Source organism: Chroicocephalus ridibundus, chromosome 1 (assembly GCF_963924245.1).
Source record: "Chroicocephalus ridibundus chromosome 1, bChrRid1.1, whole genome shotgun sequence".
Lineage (NCBI taxonomy): Eukaryota > Metazoa > Chordata > Aves > Charadriiformes > Laridae > Chroicocephalus > Chroicocephalus ridibundus.
In genome coordinates this window covers 32,268,613-32,290,517 of record NC_086284.1, presented here as the reverse complement: position 1 = coordinate 32,290,517, position 21,905 = coordinate 32,268,613, and the positions used below count along the sequence as shown (strand labels likewise).

Genomic DNA, 21,905 nt, shown 5'->3' with positions numbered 1-21,905 from the left:
GATGTGACCCCCTTTCTCCTGGGGACAGAAAGGAGCTGTGGGTGCTCAGCAGGATAGAGACTGCACTAAGGTGTCCCATCACGCGTGCAGGTAGCTAACTTTTTAACCAACTCTGTGTCTCCACGCACTGTAATGGCCAACCATCCTATATGGGTACAGCATTCTGGAAAACTCAGTTCTTGTTAGTCAATAGAGTCACCAGCGAGTCCCTACATTTATTTATTTTTTATTTTTTTTCTTTATGACAATACCTACTGGGTAGACCCGGACAAGTATTTTAACGGTGATCATTACTATTGTAAGTCATATCTTAACACTGATGGAAAGAAAAAATGCCTCTGTCAGCTCAGCCTATTGCTTTTCTAAATATATCTGTATTATTAATTGCAGGTATGATTAGTTGGTGGAGAGTGTTCTTGGTTCACCTTCATGTTGCCCATTTTCTTCTCTACATTTATCCTGTCTGCTTGCTGCTGCTTAACTAAGGGAAACTGCATCTCCTATGATGAGCTGAAAGAGCTGAAGACTGAATTTGCCATCAATCTCTACCGCCATGTATCCGAAGCAGAGAACAGAACCAATCTGGTCATCTCCCCAGCAAGTGTGGCTGCTTCTTTGGAGCTGCTGCAATTTGGAGCCCAAGGAAATACCTTTACAGAGCTGCAGGATGCCCTAGGATACAACATTCATGGTAATGTACTGCTTAAAAAAAATCGCCTTGCATTTTGCTTCTTGCCTTACATTTTGCAATAAATTCACAGCTTTACTAAGGAGACAGCAATTGCAAGCGTCATACTAGACTTCTGCCTTCTGTCTCACCACAAGATGTAGCTCAGGAGTGTTTTCTCTATCTTTGCTATCCAGGTATCATCTGGACAAAGGAAACTCAAGGGAGTATTTGATACACATGTCATTATTCCTCTTTTTTCTTGATCAGTGCTTACTCTTTTACTGCACTGAAATACAACTACATCTAGAAATGCTACTTCCATGAACAGCAGAATTGCTCCTGGTTTCCCAGGGGCTGATTGTGTCCTTTGTGTCCTGGCCTCCCCTGTGTCCTCTTTGAGGAGGTGCCAGGCAGAAGAGAGTCGTTTTCTCTCCTATCTCATTAACAAATTTTATGAAACCTATAGAAATTGAATTACCTTTAAGACTTTGCACCTTTTTCTAATGTTATTCTAACTGGCCAAAAAGACGAAAAGTTAATAGAGGGAGACTGGCAGAGAGAGATATACATTGACAGATGGATGGTGCAATTGCATCTTTCCCTGAAACCAAGCTAAAATAAAACTCGCTGGGAATCTGGAAAGGGTATGGAAAAGGCAGATGTCTTAAAATCCAGCATTAAGTCAGCTGAATTTAAGGATGCTGTTTTCATTTTAGCTCTGGATTATCCTACCATCTCACATCACACGTCAAAAACTATTTTACATTATGGGCACAATGTTTATGAAAAGCAGACGACTGCCTCATCTGCAAAATTTACAGTTTACATACAAGACTTATGAATAGAGATGACACTGCTATGTCTCAGCATAAAATTTACTTCCAGTGTATGAAGACTAAAGATAAAACCTACAGCAATTTCATCCTCCCGTGCTATAACCTGCCTTAGTCACCAGTACCATTCTAAATAGCATTGATATTCAAAACCAACACTGCAGGAAGGGCTAACTCTGGCTGGTACATACAGATACAGCTGCAGGTACTGACACAAGGACAGTGCATCTACATTATGAGCAGCTGATATAATGAAGTCTTGCCTATAAGACTCCTGTTTCGATAAATTCAATAGGGTAATTTTGAACAACATTAATTCATACAAGGATCGTACCTTGCTTGACACGTCTGGTCATTAGGGGCTCGGTTATTAAGAAAGAACCTTAAGAATAATATTGCACAGTGAAATTCAGGCACAGATCTCGACACAAAATGTAACAAAGAGAAGTGCAGAGGCTGTTAATGACCTGCTAGCTCTTTTGCATTGCTTTACCTCTCCTCATGTGGCACATCATATCAAGCAGACATTTTATCTTCGTTTTATCTCCGTCTGTGGCACAAGCCATATGAGCTTTGGCTTTCAGTAATATTAATGCATGAATGTGAAAATAAAGTAGGATGGGATCTATTGTTACCGGTTATAACAGCACATTTCCAGTGATGGAGAAGGAGCTCACTTCCTCAAGTGGTTTAAATCAAATAAACAAAATCAAATACTTAGATCAAATTTCCGATCAGATGAGCAAAACCAAATAACATATGTGTACATATCTGATAAAATTCCTTTCATCCATTGGGTGTTTGCATTGATGTTTCTGTTGGTCTGTCTTAAACAATAATGAAGAATTTGGTTAAAATCCTGCAGGCTGAAAACAATGAAAACATTGATGGTTCATTCACTATTCACTGAGAATCCGCTCTTACATGCACTTGTAATCTTCTTTTAATGTTTGGAAGATTTGTTCACCTTTATTCTAGTACTGAGAAAAACAAGGTATAAAGGGATGTCTCTCTAGACAGCACAGACAAAATGATGTGCTTTAAAATGCTTTCTCTTTGCTGTTTTATTTTATCAACTGTAGAGAATTTTAAAGCAATTTTGAACCGTTCTCCAAGTAAGAATTGAAGAGACTTTAGTTAGCTAAGAACCTCGATATGACTGAAGTTACAAGCTCAGGATACCACACCTCACGTTAACATCTGCTTTCAATTTACTATCTTTGATTTCTCACATCCTCCAGAGAGCCAGCCAAATGCTCCTGCACTAATGCAAAACACACAAGAAAAGCACTTTATGCCTCAGACCGTGTGAGTTTTCTTGACATCTGTTCAAGGAGTTCAATATTTTATCCCTTAAAGAGTAATAGATCTAAATTGTAATACCAAACTTCCCCTAGGTGATTAGTCTTCCTGCAGGTGATTAAAGGAGCGCTATTAGGTTAGAAAACACGCACTAGATTCTCAGGTGGTAGAAATCGGTAGTCATGAAACTCTCCCTTTACCCCATCAAGAATCTGAACCAATGTAGTTAAAGTCTCCTGGTGACCTGGCTGGCAGCTGGAGGTTCACAGTGATCCTGCCCTTGACCTCACACTCAGCCTGGGACGGGTCAGTCCAGGTGGGATGGACTTCCCTGGTTAGCTGCCCCAAACCACCCATGACCAAGGCAGCAGACCAGCCTTGCTTCCCTCCAGCACTGCTCCACCCACAGGCGTCTGGAGAAACTGAGGGATTCTTCCCCTTTGCCTAAGGTCTCCCTTGAGTCAAAATGAGGATTTCCAGCCAGCCCATAACAGCAAGCCCAGCTATTCCTACCATAAGTGAGATACCCGTGAGCTGCCCAAGCTTTCAGGCCAAGGCAGAGGAGCACCTGAGCCAAGTACAGCAACCTGGAGAAGCAAGGGGCACAATACTGACCCACCCTTGGAGGTGGTGGCCAGCAATTTGTGTACAACAGTGAGCTGCTAAGATTTCACACAGAAATTGGGACACCTGGTGGGGAAATCAAAAAGGTCCTGGTGGTCCCGCAGAGCTGAGAGGCACTGATGCCCCAGGTGTTTCCCAATCCTCATGGAAAACTTATTTATAGGAGGAACCTACTGAAAAATTCTTAAAGGCAAGCCATAATCTCAACAAGACTTGGGCGTAGGCAAGTCTCCTCCAAAGCACAACAAGGGATATGGGAAAGGGGCTGAACTGCGAACACAGGAAGTTTGAGGAGATTTAACACAGAGCCCATAAGCATCGTTCAGACTAGGTGCAAGTCCCAGGCCTTAGGAGGTCACCTCAGCATCTACTGTCCCATCACCAACCATTACAGCTTACAAAATAATGGCAGCCAGAAATGGTTGCTAAATCACCCTTCAGGGGACCCTACTAGAAACTTAGTGTTTTTAAAAACACAAGATCCTCTAAGTTTGCAGGACTCATGTTCCTCTTGGGCCCACACGTCAACACTGTATCCATCACAGAAGACACTGCCATTGAACTAGCATGAGCTCCCCAGGAACAGGAGACCAGGGCATTATTTAACTCTTTTCACTAGACAACAAACTAGAGAATACATTACTGAATTTTTGAATGACACTGAGCTCGTCATTGCTACAAGCATTTTGGAAGGCACGAATAGAATTAAAAAGGATCCTGGAAAATCAGAGAAATGTGTGAAGTGAACAGGACACCATTCAGTAGGACCAGTGCGAAATTCTACATTTGGAAGGAATAATCAGCCACTCAAACTGAGGAAAAAATCAGCCAAAGAATAGTGTTTTTAGGAAAGGATCTGAGGGTTCTTAGGAATTAGTAAAATGAATAAAGAATGGTAAATATAATTGTACTCCAAAAAAAACTCAGACACTCTTGTGGTTTGTATGAAAGGAAGAGTCGCTTGTAACACACATGACACGACCTGTCAGCTCTATTTAGCATTGCCAGGGCTCATCTGCAATACTGGGCCAGCTTGGGGCACCATCCTTCAAGAAAATGAGAGCCAAGGGTAGCAGAGACAGACCTGGGGCAGTCAGGGAGGTGCCTTTCCTGGGGTGGGTGGCATCGATGATGGCAGGAGAAGGAAATGGTGGTACTGCGGCATCGGCAGCTCAGGCAGTCACAGCCAGAGGTGCTACGGCCCAGTAATGGGAACGCAGAAAGCACCCAAGAAAAAATAACATACTTTATGAACTGTAAGAGCTGTGTTTGGAGAAGGGTTGAGCCTGATGTGAAATCGGCCACTTGATGAATCTGCACTGGAGTGATTTCTACAGCAACACAAAGAGTGCTTTCCTGCGCCCAGTGCGTCACCGTCCTTGACAGTAGTGCTTGACACTAATATCCCATAAAGTCAAGGGTGCTTCAGTTGTTATAGTGCTTTAACTTTCAGAGGCCACGGGCGTCAGCACTGGAGTTGAGAGCTGCGGAGCCCTGGTGCAATCTCTGCTGTCCCTTGGCTCAACGTGATAATTGCAGGTTTTCCCTCTCTCTTGCCCGGCAGATCAAAGTGTGCAGGACTTCTTGCACGCGGTGTATGAAGGAGCCACTGACTCCAGCCAAGGCACGGTGGTCCAGCTGGCGTGTTCCTTCTTCATGGACGCCGGGGTGCAGCTCTCACCCCGCTTCGCTGCACGTGCTGCACGCTGGGCAAACAGCAGCCTGCAGCAAACCAACTTCACCGACCCCAACAGGACCGCAGCCCAAATACAGGAATGGATCGCCAGTAACCTTGGGGGTAACGTAACAACCCATGAGAATGATTGCATACGAATAAAACATGAAATAAGAGTAGTGAGAGAAACTGCATTTAACCAAGTATAAAGTTTTTTGCCACACTCTGTGATGTCCAAACCAAGGCTGAGAGCCAGGAAATCTAATTCTTGTGCTGACGCTCATTTCTGATGGGAGGAAAGAGCTGGAATAGGCATGAATCTGTGAGTATAAGTTTGCAGTATCAAGCTGGTAACTGCTTGGCCTTGTTCCTCTAATTTTTAAAATGGCAGTACTTGCAGCGTTTTCAGTTTTAACGAGAAGCAGCCAAAATCCCCATCGACCAAGTTCACTGTGTTAAAAGCTTTCATGCTGGTATGGGGAACACGCAGGGCCATAAGCTCAGCGGTCAGACTCCGAGTTTAAAAAGTCAAAATGGGAAATAAAAATAATTCACTTTCCACACAAGCAACAAAATGAATGAAATTAAACTCTGGGTTAATGAAAAAAAAAAATTGAAAAAGCAAGTCCTTCGAAGCAGCAGAGCAAATAAGTCCCTGATTTGCCCCTTCAACTTCAGTTATGTGAGTGTTAATTTGGCCATCAACGTGCGAGGTGATGTTAAATACAAACATTAAAGCTACTATTGGAAAAAAAACCCTATCCTTCTTAAATTAACTGTACTAAGTGATCCAGCTTCATGGTAGAAAAGTATTTCTCTAGAAGAAGGTACTAAAATGGGAGTTCGTATTGTGGTGCTCACATGCGTATCGATGAATTAAAAGGGGATCACATGTTCAAAAGTCTTTCAGATACTCAAAGAAGGATCAGCTGAACTGCCAAGTAAATAGGAGAGAAGGAGAATTAGGATATGAGCTTCAGTTGACTTAGTTACTTCATAAAGCAGTCTGCAATCATGAATCCATTTCATGAGGGATATCTAGTGCTAACAATGAACCACTCCAAGATACACATGGGCACATTTAACCTAGAAAACCAGTTAGGACCAGGGCATGGTGCTGAGCACTGGGCTGCTGTCATCCACGCTATTCAGCGTGTAGCATAGTCCTGGCACAACTTTGGCCCTCAATGTTGGCCAACTCGAGCTCAGTTCGGGGGAAAACATGGACCAAGAGGCAACCGTGATGTGGTCCATGTAGAGGTGGGGAGGGGAAAGTAGAGGGTTTAACAGTGCCCTGTGGGTTGTGCCTCTTGCCTTTGGGGACAGAGAGCAGTACCCAACTTGCTTTATTTACTCACACAGACCTGGCCCTTAGGCCTGGGTGAGTAGGATGGCAAGTGTCCCCCTCCCTGCCTCTTTCCGTGCAGGTGGGGATGTGCGTGGCATTCCGTTGGAGAGTGCTGGGTCACCACTCAGCCAGGTCACCCTGGTGAGCACCATGTACTTCAAAAGCACGTGGCAAAAGAAGTTTTCCTTTATGGATACCCAGATGTTGCCTTTTACCACAGCAGAGGGCTCAACCCTGAAAGTGCCCACAATGCATCACACAGCCGACGTTAACTACGGTAATTGCCCTTGATCCAGATTTGCTCTATTGTACAACATGGAACAGTTTTGTTTAATTTCCACAGCTACCACACTAGGATGTGCTATTTTTCCAGCTTGGAGAAGTCTCAGAAGAAATCCCATCAAACAAAAACACCACATGGGTGACTGAATTGGATCCTTATAATTGCAGGCAATCACGAAGCAGATCCTGGGTTCAAAATGGTTCCTAAAATATCTACTGTCCATGCCCCATCCCTCACAGACCAACATCTCCCAGCACTCCACAACTAACTTGTCAGCTATAGCAAACAACCAAAAGGCTCCAAGAGAACGTGCCAGGAGAAGGGAACAGGAGAGACCTGTACACCTTGGTATACAAAGTCCTTTGCAATAGCAGGGAGCTTGTTAAATAAAGCTGCCTTGGAAGGGAGGACCATAGGAAGCACATCTGATCCCATGACAGAGGGGCAGTTAAGACTAAAACAAGAACAAGCCCCTACCAATGGTATTTGTGGGGTGGGTAAGAAATTTCCCAGCCCCTCAACATGATCACTGTTTGCCCCTTCAGGGTGTGAGCACCAGAGAGACGATATCACCATGAGCACCATCCCTCCTGTCACAGCCAGTCTCCAAGGCTTTAGGGTAAAACTGCAAATCTTCAGGGCCAAATTTTGCAATAAAAGAGAGAGAGGAATTTTTCAATCTCTTATAATCAGTGGATGCTCTCAGCACGGGCTTAAGAGTATAAATACAGATCAAACTTTTATTTGTATAATATATGAATACAGTATATGCTCCTTTCAAAGGCCTGGAGTGTGTGGGTTGCTGACAGAAGGACTCATGCTGTCGCTTAATTTTCTACCACCAGGAATTCTTCCAGTTAGCTCTACAATCCCTTTCAAAACATAAAAAACCCGTTTCCCTTCTACCCTAAATTTCAAAACTTCACTAGGGTAAAAAACTTTCTAATTCCAAGTCTAAACTTGTTCAGGACAAATTTATATCTCTCACCATTGTGACAGCTTTGTCCTTTAACCTAAATAGTTTCTCTTCAACTTTGATATTTACTCCCAAAAGTATTTACCAGTCACCAAGCTGCCTCTCAGTTTCCTGTTAGCTAAGCTGAAGACGCCAGGCTTTTCTAGAACTCTCTGGAACGTATCCAGAGAAGGGCCACGAGGATGATCAGAGGGCTGGAGCACCTCTTCTATGAGGACAGACGGAGTTGGGGTTGTTCGGTCTGGAGAAAAGAAGGCTCCGAGGAGACCTTAGAGTGGCCTACCAGTATCTTAAGGGGGCCTACAAGAAGGCTGGTGAGGGACTTTTTAGGATGTCGGGTGATGGTAGGACTAGAGGGAATGGATTAAAACTAGAGATGGGTCGATTCAGACTGGACGTTAGGAAGAAGTTCTTCACCATGAGGGTGGTGAGACACTGGAACAGGTCGCCCAGAGGGATGGTGGAATCCCCATCCCTGGAAGTTTTTAAGGCCAGGCTGGATGGGGCTCTGAGCAACCCAATCTAATGTGAGGTGTCCCTGCCCATGGCAGGGGGGTTGGAACTAGATGATCTTTAAGGTCCCTTCCAACTCTAAACATTCTATGATTCTAATCTATTCAAGAAACAGATACTCCAATTCTCCAGTAGTCCTTTTCTGCACTTCTCCAATTTAAATTAACCTTTCTTGAAAATAAGTGGCCAGGAACGTACATAATACTTTTAATGAGGCCATATATATGCTTAATAAAATGTTCTTAGTATTTCTATGACTTGCTAAAAATACCTTGCATAGTGCACCGCAGAATCAGCTCAGGGTGGTTACTCAAGGTCGACCCCACCTGGGCCTTTTTCCTTTCTCTGTTTTTTTCCAGCTGTTGTGTCCTAGGTAAATCAAGTGGAGGGAAATCTCCACAGGTATATACCTTTTTTTGTGGTTTTGAACCATCATTTGATTTCCACCACTGCACTCATGATGGTAACCTCACTGTCTTTGAGGAAAGTCTGGAGTGTTGGCAATACTTTGGAAAGCCACCAGTAACCTCTTTTCAACCTGGGACCCCCACTTCTAGCTTAGCTCATTGTAGTTTCCCCAACAAGTGGCTGCTTGCTGCCTTTCATTTCTTGCTCTAGTTGCCATCACTTCTACCTGTAAATAGTGCCACAGTGAAGCTATGTATAATGTTTTACTTAAAACTAGATGGCTAGATCTATGCCTTTTTGTCAAATTAGTTATCAAGCATGTAGATTTATTTGCTAGGGTCGACCTGATGTTGTAACTTATCTCACTTTCCATTTCCCTCCGTGACTTGATTATTCTTTTCTCCAGGATACGTTCTAAAACTCCTCCAACAAAGACCTGAAATTTCCCAGGTCACTTTCTTTTCTTCATAAATACACTCCTGTTTTCCAGTCATGGGACACAACTGAATCTACAGGTCTATTAAAAATCTTTGCTGACACACTTGCGATTTCACATACAAGTTTTTTTTGTATTTGGGGTGATGATCATCCAGGCCCCAGATTATTATTTGTCTCTCTCAAGTAGTTTAAACTTTTTTTCGGTCTCTGGTGCTGTAATACGTCCTGTTTTTTCCTCGTTTCCTTTAGGAACCTCACCATTATCCTCTGCTATATCATCAGATTATTTCTTTCACATCAGTTCCAGCAAATAATTGGGATGAATCTAAAAAAATTAAATTCACGGTGTTCAGCAGTACCATTCTTCCTTCTTTTTTCTCTTGTTTATATGGCTAAAACATTCTCCTTTTTGGTGCAACAGTCACATGAAGTGGGCAGTTGGCCACTCATTATTTCTATGCCTATTTATCTCTGAACCATAATTGGCCTGGCTAAGGAATTATTTTTTTGCTCTTTGCAAGCTTGTCCTTACTGTTACATCTTTCTTTATGGTATTTCTTCTTCTGGGACATCTGTGGTGTGTCCACCATGCTTCTTCCTCCTGCTGGGATTGGCAGCTCCTGAGTGCATTCACACCTCTGACTTGGAGCATTCGTAGAAACATAGAATCATAGAATGTTTAGAGTTGGAAGGGACCTTAAAGATCATCTAGTTCCAACCCCCCTGCCATGGGCAGGGACATCTCTAGAGCAACTAGACCAGGTTGCTCAAAGCCCCATCCAGCCTGGCCTTGAATTCTTTGAGAGATGGGACTTCCACAACCTCTCTGGGACTATTCCAGTGTCCCAGCACCCTCAGATTACAGAATTTCTTCCTAATATCAGACCTAAATCTACCCTCTTTTGGTTTAAAACTCTTTGAATGCAACCATCCATCCAATTCCTTATCCATTGAGAGGTCCTTCCATCAAATCCATGTATCTCCATGCTTGTCTGTCTGCTTGCTTGTCTGACCATTTGCCTAAACACAAGAACTCCATCCTATCGTCCTTAAGTAGGTAGCTGGAGTGTTAAATACATGCACAGAAAAGTTACCAACATAATGGGATTACATTTTCATCCGATCTGAAACGTGTGAGCTCTCTGCAGCTGAGGAGACTTTTGAGGGAAGTCGAAACGAGAGGGATCATTTGAAATTTGCTGGTTGTCAGATTTGATAGCGCCAATTCAGTCTTTGTAACTAGAAATGCTAGAAACATCTATAACAAAACAGTTTGAAATTAATACAAAAGACGGGTTCAGTACAACAAAACAGAGGCGGGAGATAACTTTCCCTTCATTATTAAATGATAGCAGCTGTCTCCCAACAGGATCCAAAACACAGAGCAAGAAAGATTAGCTGTGGCCTGTTATTATCTCAGCATTTACAAAATTATTTATCCTTTTAACATGGCCACACAGAACAAATCTGCCTGGGGACAATTAACACTGCTCTAAGAAAATGTAACCATTACTGTTTACACATGTCTTTTAAACACTGCAGCTATTTTACATATTCATTATTCCAACCGATTTGTTAACTATATTTGAATACTGATTTAGCATATATATAATCCTTATGGGACGCTCAAAATCAGTTCAAGTAACGAACACCAAATTCTGACTCAATAATTTCAAGTCTTTGATTTTTCTTTCCAATTAACAAATAAGGACTATATAACCTTTGTGCAGAACATTTTCACTTCAAAATATCAGCATGCCCACAAATTAAACCACTCATGTCCAGTGTGCTACAAATGTAAAACTTCCCTGCTTGCCCGTTACAAACCAGAAGGTCTTTTCCCAGCAAACTGTCTCCATGCTGGGAGGTGGTTTTAGCAGCGCAATTCCCTCTCCACGTTACATGGCAGAAGGGCTAATCTAAGAGCCTAAAATTTAATCTAGCAGAATAATCAACACTTAATGAATTCTATCTAGTCCACATCTGCAAAACTAACAAATGTTGTACACTAAACGTTTGAGACATCCTATAGCAAATATTTAGATATTACAGACATAGAATCATAGAATCGCCTAGGTTGGAAGGGACCTTACCAACCATCAACCTAACTCTGACAAAAACCATCACTAAACCATATCTCTAAGACTATGTCTACCCGTCTTTTAAATACCTCCAGGGATGGCGCCTCAGCCACTTCCCTGGGCAGCCTGTGCCAATGCTTGATAACCCTTTCAGTGTGAAAATTTTTCCTGATATCCAGTCTAAACCTCCCCTGGCGCAACCTGAGGCCATTTCCTCTTCTCCTATCACCCGTTACATGGGAGAAGAGACCGACCCCCACCTCGCTACAACCTCCTTTCAGGCAGTTGTAGAAAGTGATAAGGTCTCCCCTCAACCTCCTTTTCTCCAGCCCAAACAGCCCCAGTTCCCTCAGCCGCTCCTCATAAGACTTGTTCTCCAGATCCCTCACCAGCTTCGTTGCCCTTCTCTGGGCCCGCTCCAGCACCTCAATGTCTTTCCTGTTATTTATAACCCCGACTCAAAAAGCGTATCTACCCTTGAAGATGCAACTACTACAGCTGGGTGAATTTATTGTATTAACAGATTAAAAAATAAGCACGTAGAATTGTGATAATTGAATCTATTCTACTGTATAACAGAGTCCATTAGAAACGCCTGGATTAATTGTTCTTCGAAATATGGAACTACAATGATACTTTTATATGGCTGTTACAAATTGTTGCATAACTAACTACGAGTTTGGAAGCCCCCCAGCTTTTACTTTTGAGACTAGTTTTTATTACCTTCATCTGATTTTGATAGGTCTTTGTGCCTAGATTTTCAAAAACAATAAAATTGGTGCTTAAATAAGCATAAACTTAATTACATTATTGTTTAATGGAACTATTTGTTTCTTGAAATAAGGTTGAAACTGATTTTTAAAGGTGGTAAAGATGGACACAGGAGGCAAAGTTGGTTTCACTTAGTTAAACCGGACACTTCATTTTGTTTTTCCAATTTCTATCAGTAGTGAACTTTTAGTGAAAGATATTACAAAATTGTAAGTTTATTTATAGCACAAGCATTGCAGGAGAAGTCACCATAAAGTTACTGTCATTGCCTCAGTAATGTTTTTTAACCTCTGAGCAAGGAGGAGAGCTACTATATGAGAAAGTAATAAAACATCCATTCCCTGTTGAGACAGTGCTTCAGCTACTATTATGTGCTCGAGACAACCCCTTATACCCCATCACTGCTATTCTGAACCGTCTGCTGACCCAGGCTTAGGTTGTGGGTTTGGGCTTTTTTTCCCCACTTGAATGATGAAATAAGATGTATATTTTCCCACCCACAGGCCAATTCCAGACTGCAGCTCTGGAGGCCTTCAACGTGCTCGAGTTACCTTACCTGGGGGAGAAACTCAGCATGGTCCTAGTGCTTCCCAGCCACAAAAGAACACCTTTGTCCCAGATTGAGTCTCACCTTTCTGCCAAAACCATAAACCTCTGGGCCAACAGCTTAAAGAGAACGAAGATGGACATTTTTCTCCCTAGGTAAGCAATATTAGCACTGCAAAATAGCTTCACTACTTCGGTTGCCGGAATTCTGTGTGATAGCGCTGACAAGAGCAATGTGTGAGATAAAAACAAATGAGATGCTTTCAGTTTTGTTATTCATCACATGATCAGAAAAGCTCTAACCCTCTCTTAAGCCGTGAAGAGGTGAGCTGGGAATGCCAAAACTCTCTGGTATGCTCTGTACTGTTTAAAAACCCAAGTATTTCAGCTGATTCTACAGCTTTTACTTAAAATTTGTTTGGGTATAATGACCCTTTAAAGATCTAAAAAGACCCAAATGTTCCTGGCCCTTTCCCACACTCCATTTTTCTGTTTGCTTAAGAAAGAGTAAATATATAACCTTTAAAAGAAAGGCAATAGCTTATTTTTATAACTTGCTAGTATACAACAGAAGTACTCAACAAAGAATTTAGGGCCCCCCACCAGTCCTATCCATCTTTCTGTGCTCAAAGCAAGTTTCAGCCATCCATTTTCCACATTAGTCGTTCGCCGTTGCTAGCAAACGCGCACATCCTGGAGCTATTTTCTATCAGCTATTCAAATGAAATTGCACAGCAGGAGGAATCAGGTGCAGGAGAGCCTTTTGTGGCTGTACCTATTGTACGGATCAGCATGGAAGGGCCCCATTACACATCTCTTACAATACATTCCCCACGTTAATGAAGTGCTGAAAAACAATTTGTACACTAATGCTCTCTCTCTCCAAGCTAATCTTTTTGCAACTGTTTCAAAGGGCCCTTTGCTACGGCCAAAAACATTGTTAAAAAGAGGACACTTGCAAAAACGCTGAGTTCACGTGTCAAGAAGACTGAAAGGTGGTCTGATTGCAATAGAGGGAGGCAAGGGATTCCTTCTGTTAATGTCTTCAGGTGAAGATGAGTCGCTTTTCTGCAAAGTACCCTTAATCAGACAGAGGAAACAGATGGATGAAATGCAAAGGCTTGAAATAAATTGCACTTGTTCCACCTTCTAGCTCTATGAAACTATAAATCCCACATTTAAATAAAATCTATCGTGTTAATTTCAGGTTCAGTATTCAAAGCCTTTTTGACCTAAAGACAGTTTTTTCTGCCTTGGGAATTAGAGACGCATTTGATCCCATCACTGCTAATTTTAAAGGTATTTCAGGTAAGAGGCTTGACTGAATAAAAAATGATCATTGACCAATAGTTGTAGACTCTTACATTTGAACGCTTCAGTAGACCCGGGCCTTCTGAATTGATTGTACTTCTCTGTGGACCTCTCAAACACAATTCACACTCAACTGTTCTACTTTATTACTGGCAACTGCATTTTGAGCTGTTGTTTTGTAGGAAAGAAGAATCTGAAAGGGACAGGGCTGATTTTGCTCTTGCTCCTCCTTTTTTTTTGTCTTCTTCTTTCTTTAAGATTAAAACTGTCAAGACAGTGTAGGCCCAGAAAATGGTTATTTATTCAGAGATTTAGGATGCTTTAACACAACTTGCATTCCTATGCTGGTTTTTAAATAGTCATTTAACAGTTAGGGATGGTGGTCCAACAGGTCTGCATTTCAACTCTTGACACCACAAACAACGTTGACATATGCCCATGCTGTTGTTGTCTTGTTAATCCAGCGACCAGTGGACTAAATTATACTTTCCCTTCGCTAAAATACTAGTGTTATGATTGTAAACTCTCTTGGGTTTGGCAGTCCGAAATTATCCCGCTTCTTGGAAAATTTTTATCCCTATTTAATATTAAATACTAAAAAAATACAAATTATCTATTTCCTTTTTCTTTTTTTTTTTTTTTTGACTAGTACCAGTAACACAAATTATTTTAACTTAGTCACTTCTGCTCACAGCAAAGACCGAGAGTGGCAACTGCCCAGAGAAATGGCAGAGTTCATGCAATTCTTGTGCGTGGGAGTAAATAAATGGAGGTATGACAAGAAGAAATTCCTCCAATTTAAACAAAGCTGCTTTTACAGAAAAGTTGCTTTCCTGGAACAAACCTCAGAAGGCACATGACTTACGTGGGGGTTTTTATACCCCTTTTACGGCATTGTTTTATTGCAGTACATATCTCACACTGCAAAGAGATGCCCGTTAAAATAATTTGTCATTGCCCACATATTTGTTAAAGCCTGCTCCTTTGTTTATTGCAAAATAATGTTAATATACTGGTAAACTGCACAAGCATGCATTTCATGAAGTTAACATCTATTTAAATAAGAGAAATACTTTGAGGAAATTAACTCCACCCTAAATTATCTCATTTAGCAGCTTCTTTCTTACGTAAGCAACTCAGTGGCTTTCTGCTTCACGCCACACAGGGCAAGGCTTGTAGAAGTAGCTGATCCTGCCTGTGGCAGGGTTATGGATTAAAGGATATTCTGAGACCCTTCTCAGTTGTACTCCTACGCTACACAGTTATGTATCATAATAGTAGGTTTACAGCTATGACGACTCAAAAGTTACATGAGGCAAAGTTTATAAGGAAGGTTTATCTTTTATTTAAGCGAGGCACTTGGAAAAAGTTAAGTTTTCAGTTCCTCTTCCATATGAAGGAGTAGCCATAATTTTCAGAATATTTACTCTCAGATACTATTTAGCAAAAAAAAAAAAAAAAAAATCTTCATTTCAGACCTGGAATAGCTTCTTTATGCCTGAAAGCTTCTATTTTTTTCCCTCCAAAATATGTTAGATTTATCTAATTTTAAAAATTCTGCCTCTCCCCAGCTTTGTCTTGCTTGTTTTCACCTTAGGTTTTTGACTGGTCAAAATTCATACAGAAACAGATAAAACGGTCTTTTAGTATTTCCTTGGTTTTACTTATGTGTCAAGCTCGATCCTCTGATTCAGACAAGAAAGAAAAAACCTCTCAACCTTCCCTGCTTTCTGCCCTCTGCAGTCAGTTGGGAAGAAGCAGACTTGTAACACTCTCCTTGGCATCTTTCTGAAATTAATTTTTTCCAAGCTCCATTTTAAGTCACGGTCCCACCATTTATTCCTGAAGAGTGTTTTTTTCCTGCAATTTCCCTTCCAACAGTTCCTCATTTCATTCATTGTCCCCACCATGTTAATTAGTTTCTACTCTCACCACGTCACCTTGCTTTCCACCACAAGCTGGAGACCTCTCAAACTAGTAATTCCCATTCAGCATTCAGTCCGCTATTGTCCAATACGTAAATAGGGGTAGAAACGAGGGAGATGATGTTCCTATTATCAAAGCGATGCTTTTCTGTAGTGTCAGCCCGAATCCCACCACTGGACGGCAGCAGAAATGGGCCAGATGGCAGCTGGCTCCATCAACAGAAATACGAGGACACCTCACAGCTCTTCCAGGTTTACACCAACACACAGTCCAAGTCTTGTCTTTCCCACAGATTAGAAAGCAGATCTGAATTATGAGAAGTCAATAGCAGAAAGGCCTTTAAGCAGAAAAATACTCCAACTTTGCATTCACAGTAGTGAATTTTTCCTAAAAACTTCACTGCCTGTCTGAAAGCAGGAGCCACACTTCACGTAGAAGTCCGAGGCACCTGGGCAATCAAGAAAGCTGCACTCTGACAAAGAACGTGTTCAGGCAGACAGACTCAAGACACACATGAACGTTTTAGCTTATTCTCCAAGTTGTCTGCACATAAGGTCACACTGGTCCAAAAGCCATGTAGTCATACTATCTCAACTACATGCTGAGCTAAAAAGTCCTCCACATCAAGCTTGCTGAGATGTTCAGACTGTTTGTGTGCATCCATGTTAGGCACACATGCAAAAAATCAGGAGCTGAGTCAAAATTAGAACTGAGGATCTTCTAACGTGGAAGCCAGGTACAGAAAAAGCCATTGAAAGGAAGGTTTATACTGTGCTGTCTTTCTGAACGTGATGTGGTGAAGGAACCAATGGAAGGAATTTGCAACAGAAGAAAAACTAATAGTGTGACAACTCATTGTATTCGGTATGCTATCACTGAATTAGTTGCCCGGGTGAAATAGCTAACAGTTATGTCAGAAAAAAGGTGAAAGCATTCTGAATTAAAAAAAAAAAAAAGGTGTCCACAATGGAATTCAGAAAATAACTATTAATATTCATTTCTGGGCTTTTTGCAGAGCAAGGTAGTCTTTATCTTTCAGAAGCTATTCACAAAGCAGAGATCAAAGTAACAGAAGACGGTACGAAGGCATCAGGAACTACAGGTAAATCAAATACAGAAACTTGGCTTTTCACTTCTGAAGAGTATCACTACAGAAACAAGTACCAGCCTTTTATTTAAGGGGGAAAAAAAGCATGGTACTATTTCAATCTGTGCCTTACCTAAACCTTTTATATTTAACACACTTCCATTTCACCTTTGTAATTGTTCAGAAGAACTCTTAAATCTCTTCCCTTTCCACGTTTGATCTTAGACTAACATAAACATTCAAGTGAAAACCAGCTTTACCAGCCCAGGGAAAATCCAGTTGAAGAAAACCACTTATTTTTCTGTCGGTCAAATACATTTGCTCAGATCATAAAAGCAAAGAATGAAAAAGGGTTACTAATGTTTTGTCCGTAGCTCCTGAACCATTATGGGATTTGTTATTTGAAGATGATCTCTCTGGTAGCATTGAAGGTCATGACTAGAAAGTTTTGTCTTCATGAAGATGAAGGTAGTCTTGTTTCTTATGTACTTTGAGGTGTGACCTTCGTGTGCAGTAGTTTCTGCTAACAGGTCATTGCCAAGCGAGCAGCTTGGGCTGGCTGAATGGGGAGATTCAGAGCAAAGTCTCAGCTATGGACCACAGAGTCAATAAGTGACCTTCATAAGCTGAATGACATCTCAATAGAAATCCTCCATCACAACTTACATAAAACAGGGGAAGTAAAATTACTGAGCTGTGCAATCCCCGTTTTTCTATTTATTTTTGTCACATAAGCTTTATCAAAGGCGGACCCTGCTTTTTTGTTTCCCTTTTGGAAGCCTCAGACGCTGTGGAGATGCTACAAGCTACAGCATGCTACAGCATGAAAAGCAGCAGCAGCCCCAGACCCCCGCATGGAGTACCGTAGGCGTTACTGCCACTTGCTTCTCTTCAGAAGCTGAACGTGTCCTCATCAAGCTGTTCAAACGTCAGCCCAGCAGAAGGGTGATGGTTAACCGCATCTCACCTCGCTGCTTCCTTGGGCTGCACTGGCTGTAGATGTGCTCCACACACATGTGGCAAACGCCGGTGGTCCTTGCCTGCAGATCAGGGCAAGATGCGGGTCTCTCCCATTTCTCCTGCTTGCCCTCCTTTCTTTCAGAAAGGAATCCAAGAGGCACGTGGGGAGAGCACCGCAGTACATCCCACGGTCATGATGCTAAAAGGAACCCGAGCACACCTAATTCGGTGTAGCATTCTTCTAGCAACAACTTTGAATAAGGCACATGCTGCACATACGTGGGTGTACAGTGAAAATTTGACAGAAGTTAACCTTTCTGCAGAGCTGTAGTTTTAATTTATGACAATTTTCATCTCCACTGGGGCATTAATATTTTTAGTAATTTTTCTGGTAGTTCCCAAACAAAATAAAAGCTTTTAGGTGGCTTCAATTATATACCAAACACTAAGGGTAACAGTAATCAGACATCAAACCTTTATCCCATTGAAACCAATGCCAAAACTTCCCTTAACTCCAGTCAGACCAAGCTAAGAAGCCGATTTAAAAAGGTATAATTATGTTTATCATTTACTTTAAAAGCTCTGGATCTAGTCACAGATTGAAAGCTAAAATAGGCACTTTTCTTAGGAGCACTGAAATAGTACCACTCAAACTAGTTTTACAGAATCTTACCTGAATTTTCAATTGAATTCCATTGTTTTAACTGCTCATTAAAAAATAATCCAAATCTGGGTTTTTTAGTATTGGGGTTTTTCTGATAATCTGTTCTTAATACTAGATAGCAGCAAGGAAGATTTTGTTTAAACAAGATGTATTTTAATAATAGCCGAACCGTCGTAATTCTTAAGGACTCTATTTAATCTAATAATTAGCCCACAACCAGAGAGAGGAAGGACAGTCATAAACTGAGATTGAGGACACTTAGGTTTTGTTGAGAGCTCTGACAGAGAAATTCCAAGATGATGTAGATATTTCTCTGATGTTTGTCTCCCATTTAGACAAGGGACTACATCTGTGCCTCGCTTATCTTTTTTTACCAGAACAGCACAGCTAAGGATGGGCTGACAGGTTAGGCAATAGCATGGTATGACTTCAACAGAGTTAGGGCTGTGATAAGAACAAAAATTGTACTACCTTTGAAATCCAAAGCCAGACAGACTCACTTCAGCAACAAAATACACACAAATCAGTTGCGTGGAGTCACTTGACTTGTTCGTTCACTCAGACTGATTTCACTGTTGGATAAAACTGTTGTTTCATTCTTAAAGGAGAGGAGCAACTCAAAACTCATGGTACTAAACATCAGAGCTCGAGGGCACTGTACAGAAGATGGAATGAAAATGGACACATTTTACTAACGTTTTCTTTGTTGCGTTACAGCAATAGTATTACTAAAAAGATCTCGAACGCCTATCTTCAAAGCAGACAGACCTTTCACATTTTTCCTGAGACAAGCTAACACAGGTAGGCATGCTCTCCGTTTCAGTAAAGAATCCTTCACAAGCAGCACTGAAACCAATAAGAAGTTCTTTGTAAATAGCGTGCCATTCTTTAGTCCAGAATTTTCAACAACCATGGGAACAGCGGGTTTAGGGATTTTAAAGCATAAAGAATAGTTTATTTTCTTTAAAAAGAACGCATGGTACTCATAGAAGGCAGGGAAGCCAGATTAGCCTCTCCTGTGTATACGCAGTATGTGCTCAAAGAGATTTCTACCATAATTATAGGCACTAGAAAGATCTTACAGATCTTAAATGCCCCAGGATTAGGGACTGACCTCCACAGGACAATTCAAATTACAAGTGGGCTGGATCAGCTGAATTCATATCCGAAGAAGTTAAAAGATAAAACTTTCCCTATAAATGAAACGTATCCATGCCTACACAGATGGCACACAGCAAACAGACTTCTGCCTGTAGGCACCAGGACTCCAGGGCCTGAAACTCCCTGTACTAATTCCTACCTCAGCAGTTTCTAGGGGGATAGCTCAGAAATTCTGAAGACCAACACTCTTTTGCCCAGCTACGGCTCAGAATATGCAGAAGTAAGTTTCTCTTCCCTTGTATCTTCAATATCAACACCTTCAAGGGGATAAGCTTTATACATCTGGACTCTTCACTACTTAGTATCCTCACGAGACATTCAGGTTACCAAAAGCCATGGGTATTCATTCTATGTAATCAGGTAACAGCTCTGAAAAAAGCCTAACTTGTATCTTCACTTTTGCAAGGAACTGACAAAAAAAAAAAAGCATGTTTCTGTTGCAACCGATAACTCTTTTTCTTGCGAATGAACTCCCACAGCCCCCAAAACAAACACACAAAATTGCAGAGCATGTCTGAAAAGAGCAAAGCATCCCAGTGCTCCTTTAGCTTCAGCGTTAGGCTATATCGCTCATTTCAGATGTCCAATTACATAAGTCACTCCAGAATCTCTGCTGAAGGAAAATACCATATAGCTCATTGGCAATAATAAAGAACTGTATTATGCAACATTTAGCAGGTGTTTGCTCCTCCAAAGCATCAGGCCATCTCCAATGACTCTAACCATTCTTAGCAATGCAGGAAATTTGCACATTAAGTATTTTCCTAAAAATCCTTCAAACCACCAAGTCTCTCATAACTGGGGTCACATCTGTTTAGCTTTCAAGGGAACATACGGCCATTTTTAAGGCAAGATGACTGAAGAATCATTTTCTTTATCTGCTTCCAAGCGACACGCTCTGTTCTCTTAGTTGGTGCATACCTGGGTATGCAACACTGCTTTATAAAACCGTATCTTACATTTTGACCAAAATACAAACAAATCTTTTTAAGGAAAAAAGCACTACCTTGGTGGGGAAGTTGTTTTAAATATGCTTTGGCAATCATTACCATTCAGTGAATAAAAGTCTTTTTACTTGGCAAACACAGAATTAAAAAAAAACAAAAAGGCACCAAAAGCTCATCTGTGAAACGTGAGCCACAGACTCTTCAGGATAAAGAACAAAATTATTTCAGTGAATAAAATTGCTTAGTTTACATAAATTATAAAAATTATATACAAAGGAAGGAAATCAGATTGTAAAACAGGATTTTTATATAAAGCATAACAAAATATATACCTTCCAATCGACCTATGCGGAACCCTCAGGGAGAAGAAAGGGAAAACATACCAACAGACACACTATGGCTAAACCAGAGACTATGTCAGTCACTCCTATAACTATTGAAAAAGTTTGGGGGTTCTTAATCTGAATTCCAAGTTTGAATGCATTCCCTGGGAAGAACAGGGAAGCTAACAGCGATACAAACAACTGAACCACAAATTCAATGACTCTGAGGCAGTGATTTCATTCAAGGGGTTGTAATAATCTCTTCTGTAACTACAATATTAACACAAAAGACTGCATTTAGGCTCTGTTTTGCTCAGTTCAAAAGGGATTCTTTAGTCAATAGTTCATGTAAGTTTTTCAAGTTTTGGTGAATTTCTGGTTTGAGTTACCAACTGTTCGGAAAGGCCTTTGTTTTTAATACAGAAATGTTCAAATTATTCTAAGGCAAGCAGGCAATTGCAGTCTATTTTTCCATACAAGCAATGAATGATCATCACAAATATGACAGTTCCGTGCCTAATTTATGTATTTAAACTGTACTACATGTTGAAAATGTGGTCCCAAACTGAAATAATGTTAATATTGTTTTCATTTACAGGTTCAGTACTTTTTATAGGAAGAGTTACAAATCCTTCATAATAAACACTAGACAAATACACCGTCTTCTGTTCCTCCTATGATGAACTTTCTTTCAATGAAATTAAAGGCTAGATTGTATCTATTTATTAAAACAGTTTTAAAAAGTATCACTTTTGCAAGAACATGAGTGCGCAAGTCTTCAACTACCTTAATCCTTTATACAACACTGTTGGAAACTCAACAGCTGTCTGGGAATCTCTAGCACCACGACTTCAGCAAAGATAGTAAGCACATAACCATTTCAGGAAAAAACTGAACAGATTTTGCCACCTAAATGTTTAAGAATATGGGCCAACAGCTGCTCAACTACTTCATCATGGCTAAAGTCAGCTTGACTGTTGCTAAGCAGGTAGGTCATCTGAAAGAAAGCATCCTACAAGAAAACTTTGTGATATATGTTATTTTTCAAGCACAACTTT

The 21,905-nt window shown here is 41.0% G+C and overlaps 1 protein-coding gene across 1 annotated transcript; it reads left to right on the top strand.

Annotated features, from left to right (window-relative positions):
• The first annotated feature begins 429 nt into the window (after positions 1–429).
• SERPINE3 (serpin family E member 3) lies at positions 430–21,486 on the top strand. Its single transcript, XM_063341812.1, has 8 exons — positions 430–691; positions 4,994–5,227; positions 6,532–6,729; positions 12,426–12,624; positions 13,676–13,776; positions 16,721–16,807; positions 19,134–19,217; positions 21,446–21,486. The coding sequence occupies exons 1-8, from the start codon at positions 430–432 to the stop codon at positions 21,484–21,486; spliced, it is 1,206 nt and encodes a 401-aa protein (XP_063197882.1).
• Positions 21,487–21,905: the final 419 nt, after the last annotated feature.

Bases quoted from the DNA above. Each gene is read 5' to 3' on its own strand.
- SERPINE3 (XM_063341812.1), top strand. From the start codon at position 430: ATGTTGCCCATTTTCTTCTCTACATTTATCCTGTCTGCTTGCTGCTGC. The intron at 5,228-6,531 runs GTAACGTAACAA...CTTTCCGTGCAG, and splicing joins GATCGCCAGTAACCTTGGGG to GTGGGGATGTGCGTGGCATT. The intron at 12,625-13,675 runs GTAAGCAATATT...TGTTAATTTCAG, and splicing joins ATGGACATTTTTCTCCCTAG to GTTCAGTATTCAAAGCCTTT.